The 5,000-nt window shown below is 48.0% G+C and overlaps 1 protein-coding gene across 1 annotated transcript in view; it reads left to right on the top strand.

The window, feature by feature from the left end:
• LOC308160473 (neural cell adhesion molecule L1.1-like) overlaps positions 1-5,000 on the top strand; it is a gene marked incomplete at both ends in the record, with an annotated part of 19,081 nt that overhangs the window by 10,657 nt on the left and 3,424 nt on the right. The window contains 6 exons of the mRNA XM_080534386.1: positions 235-394; positions 689-816; positions 2,485-2,685; positions 2,797-2,867; positions 3,019-3,247; positions 4,551-4,652. Of these exons, the coding sequence (XP_080390512.1) occupies positions 235-394; positions 689-816; positions 2,485-2,685; positions 2,797-2,867; positions 3,019-3,247; positions 4,551-4,652 (891 nt within the window). The remainder of the gene's footprint in view (positions 1-234; positions 395-688; positions 817-2,484; positions 2,686-2,796; positions 2,868-3,018; positions 3,248-4,550; positions 4,653-5,000) is intronic.

Raw genomic sequence — 5,000 nt, 5'->3', positions numbered from 1 at the left:
TTAGTTAAAACAGATTGTTTGTGTTTGTGTTTGTTCATTATAGTAACTTAGATGAAGATCAGACCATATTTTAAGACACATTTATACATACATGCAGGTAATTCCAAAGGGTTCACTTACTTTTTCTTGCCACTGTACAACCAGCTTGCTTATAGTTTAACATAGGAATGCTTTTTCGATTGTGAGCACACACTTTTCTGACGATCTGTCCTACTCTTTCTCCCTCTCTGTCAGACCGTACAGTGATGCTGGTTGGTCCCCAGCATGTGCGCATTAAGATGCATAACGATTCCATGCTGGACTGTCTCTTCTACAAAGACCCCCAGCAGAAGGATCACCAGATCGTCTGGAGGAAAGACGGACACAAGATCATGGAGTCATCGCCGGACAACAAGTAAAAACACTCTCAAACAAACACACACACACTCGCACGCATGCACATGCGCACGCAGCCACACACACACACACACACACACACACACACACACACACACACTTGCACGCATGCACAAGCACATACACACACACACACACACACACACACACACACTCGCATGCAAGCACACGCGCATGCACACACACACACACACACGCACACACGCACACACACGCACACACGCACACACACACACACACACACACACACACACACATACTGAAATACATGTTTGTTGTGTCTTGTGATCAGGTACACTGTCTTTGACAATGGAACCCTCAGAGTGACAGATATCCAATCAGAGGATGGGGGGCAGTACTCCTGTGAGGTCATCACCCGTCTGGACAGAGTAGAGGCCAGCGGTTTCATCACTGTAGTGGGTAAGTGTGTGTGTGTGTGTGTGTGTGTGTGTGTGTGTGTATGTATTCAAACACATCTGTCTCCCCCCTCCCAGCGCCTCCGGAACCTCCCAAGGCTCTGGCTCTCTCTGAGCAGGAGAAACGCAGTGTGACTCTCAGCTGGACCCCTGGACACACACACAACAGCCCTACCACAGGTATACATACACACACACACACACACACACACACAGACACCCACACACACACACACACACATACACTACATATATATACTACATAGCCTTTGATCGGTCTTCAGTGAAAAAATATGTAGCTGTCCACTCCTCATTAATCACTTGGCAATCACTGTCGACTTTTCTTTTCTTTGGTCCACTCATTGTCACAGAAGGGCTCAATGCTGTAGCAAACAGTAGCAAAGGTGGATTAGAGAGGATAGACCAGACTCCAGCAAAGGTCAATTGTGTCTGGAGTGCGCCATCTAATGGGATCAACTGAAACGCCGGGTATTGCCGGAAAAAGGCAAAATGAATGCGGTCTTTACTATAATTTGGACAATTTTGTACCAATATTTGACGGGCCAGATTAAAAAGCCCAACGGGCTGCATATGTCCCGCGTAGTCGTAGTGTGCCCATGCCTGGTATAGAGGGGGAAGATGAAGGGAGCCAGAACTGCCAGTGCTGCTCATCACCCAGTCCGACACACGTCCCTGCAGCTGTACAAACTGTGGCATGTTGGTCAGGTAGTTAATCCAGGAAACAATGGCCACCTGCATCCTTAGCAGCTTATCTGCAAGTATTGAGGGCTGTATGGTGTCAAATGCACTGGAGAAGTCAAAGAGCATGACCCTCACAGTGCTGCCTACACCCTTATCTAAATGGGAGTGAGCTCTGTGGAGCAGGTACATGATGGCATCATCCACACCAATGTCTGCCTGGTCGGCAAACTGCAGGGGGTCCAAGGATGTCTTCACCAGGGGCCTCGTGTGAGCTAGCACCAGTCTTTCCATGGTCTTTGTGATGTGGGATGTCAAGGCTACGGGCCCTAAGTCATTCAGAACACTGGGGTTTCTTTTGTTTGGCACCAGTACCAGGCAAGATGTTTTCCACATTGATGGGACTTTTTGCAGACTCACCTGAGCCATATTGATGAAGACATTGGAGCGGGGGGGGGGGGGGGGGGGGGTGCGTTGGCTGTGACAGTGGTGTCGGGGGGGCCGGATGATGGGAGGCACTGAAGAGTTGTGAAGTGAGACAATGGTGAGGCCTAAGGGTTTATTATTATATTTAATATTTGATTTGTTCTTTGTGGGTCTCTGGTGTTTTTTGGTCACACATTTGACAGGAAGTTAGGAAGTGCAGCTCAGTTTCCATCTCAAGGTCTGGGCAGTGGTGGGCACACACATAGCCTTTCTATATCCTAAAAAATATCATTTTTCTTGTTGTGGCGTCGAGCATGTGTCTTTTGAGAGTTTATCTTGGCACCTTGCCTCTGATGGGACTCCACCATCAGGCGTTGTGCCTCATGTGTTAGAGTCAAGTCAACTCCACTATTCACAACTCTCCCTTTCTCAATTAAATTCTCCCCCTCACCCACCCACCCACTCTCTCTCTCTCTCTCTCTCTCTCTCTCTCTCTCTCTCTCTCTCTCTCTCTCTCTCTCTCTCTCTCTCTCTCTCTCTCTCTCAGAGTTCATTGTCTACATAAGGGAGGAGCAGCACTCTGAGGACGGGCAGTGGGTGGAGGTGAGGCGGGTCTCTGGGGATGTCCATCACCTGGAGTTGCCCCTCCTCCCGTTCTCTACCTACCGTTTCCGGGTCACTGGGGTCAACGAGCTGGGCAGTAGCAAGTCTAGCCAGCCTTCAGACTCCTACATCACCTCACCTGCTGGTGAGTAGGGGTCAGTTCATCTGACCAGGCTAGACTAGGCACTCTCTTTTTCTTTCTTTCTCTCACCCCTCCCTCTTTCTCTTTCTTTCACTCACTTTTCTCTCTCTGTAGTTCCTGACAGTAACCCGGACAATGTGCGTAGTGAGTCCACCGACCCAGGCACTCTGGTCATTGTATGGGAGGTACGTATCTCTCTCCAGCTAGTGTGTGTGTGTGTGTGTGTGTGTGTGTGTGTTGTGTGGGTGGGTGGCTGTATTTTGTTTGTGTGTGGAATAAAATATATAAAGTATATTTAAAGTATTCAAATGTATGTGTGTGTGTGTGTGTGTGTAGGAGATGGAGCCGCGTGCGTTCAACGGGCCAGGGTTTCAGTACAAGGTGTCATGGCGACAGTCTCAGATGCGTGACACACACTGGAGCGACGCCTACGTGAGCCACCCCCCCTTCCCGGTGAACGCAACAGGGCCCTTCACTCCCTACGAGGTCAAAGTTCACGCCGTCAACGGCCTGGGAGAAGCATCCACCACACCTGTGGCTGTCATCGGCCACTCTGGAGAGGCCCGTACGTACACACACACACACACACACACACACACATATACCGTACACAGACACACACACACAGACACACACACACACACACGCACACACACACACACACACACACACACATTTATACACACACACACACACATACACACAGATACACACACACACACACACATTTATACACACACACATACATACACACACACACACACACTCTTTTTCTCTCTCTCACTTTCCACCCCCCCCCCCTCTCTCTTTCTCTCTGACTGGGTATTGGATTCGTACCGCAAAAAACATGATTTATTATTCTCTCTCTCTCTCTCTCTTTCTCTCTCTCTCTCTCTCTCTCTCTCTCTCTCTTTCTTTCTCTCTCTCTCTCTCTCTCAGGTCCTTTGGAGGGTCCTTCTGGCATCGATGTGAAAGTGGTCAACAGTACAGTGAGGGTGAAGTGGGAGCCCCTGCCCCCTGACAAGCTTCAGGGACACCTGCTTGGCTATAAGGTGACAACAATCCAAGCCCCAAACAATATTACAAGTATTACACGTTCAGTGTTGGCAAAAGCTCAAAACGATGATCATTCAAATGAGCACCACAGCTTCCAGCCGAGAAAAAACGACATCCTGTTGGTTTGGACCGTTTCTACACAGCTGTGTTGGAACTCACCACTGTGCTGGTTGCTAGGCCAACCTCTTATGATGTCGTGGAGGTAGTGTGTGTATGTGTGTATGTGTGTGTGTGTGGGGGGGGGAGGAGGGGCGAGGGGGGGGTATGGTTAGGACTAGGTTAGGGTTAGGGTTCAGGGTAGAGGGTTAGGGTTTAGGGTAGGGTCGTCCGAAGGATCCCACTTTGCATCTACCATTTTACCACACTGACCCTTGGAAAAACCCAGATTCTCCAGGATAATGTAATGTAATAATTATTATAATAATAATAATCATAATGATAATAATAATAATAATAATAATAACCTTTATTTGTATAGCACTTTTCCTGCAAGCGTTGCAGCTCAAAGTGCTAATGAACATCTCCGTTCCTCCTCCTTCTCTCTCCTTCTCTCTCTCTCTCCTTCTCTCTCTCCTTCTCTCTCTCTCCTTCTCTCTCTCTCCTTCTCTCTCTCCTTCTCTCTCTCTGTTTCTGTCTGTAGATCCATCTGAGGAGGTTGGGCTCTCAGGGAGGACGTGTGCGCCGGGCATTGGAGAAGATGGAGATAATAGAAAGAGAGAGGGAGGGAGGAGTGGATGGAGAGATGGAGAGAGAGGAGGAGGAGAGATTGGTGGTGGAGGTGCGGGGAGAGAGGACAGAGGAGGTGGTCCCAGGACTGAGCCTCTATTCACTGTACAAGCTCTCAATGACAGTCTTCAACAGCAAAGGGGACGGCCCGCACTCCCCATTCAAACACTTCAGCACTCCAGAGGGAGGTGGGTACAGAGTGTGTGTGTGTGTGTGTGTGTGTGTGTGTGTGTGTGTGTGACTGGATTACTTGTACTTACTTAGACTAATTTACTACCATACTGCTGCATTGTATTATGTGACAGGGTCTGGTGAAAAAGTAGGAAAGTGAAAGTGCAGATTGTAAGCTTTCATGTGTCATACATTGAAATCTGAAAATAGTTGAAGACTATTATTTGAATGATGTTACACCTCAAACCAAATATCGGAGAAACTCGCTCTGAATCAAAACACATGCAAAACAGCTGCTAATAGTAGGTAACAATAAACGTTTTACTTTCGTAATATGCGAAAAAATAAAAAAATAAGAAGCTTTT

Source organism: Nansenia antarctica (assembly GCF_963989245.1).
Source record: "Nansenia antarctica genome assembly, chromosome: 6".
NCBI classification, from domain to species: domain Eukaryota; kingdom Metazoa; phylum Chordata; class Actinopteri; order Argentiniformes; family Microstomatidae; genus Nansenia; species Nansenia antarctica.
Note: the sequence above shows the minus strand (reverse complement) of the source record. Positions and strands in the feature narration are given on the sequence as shown.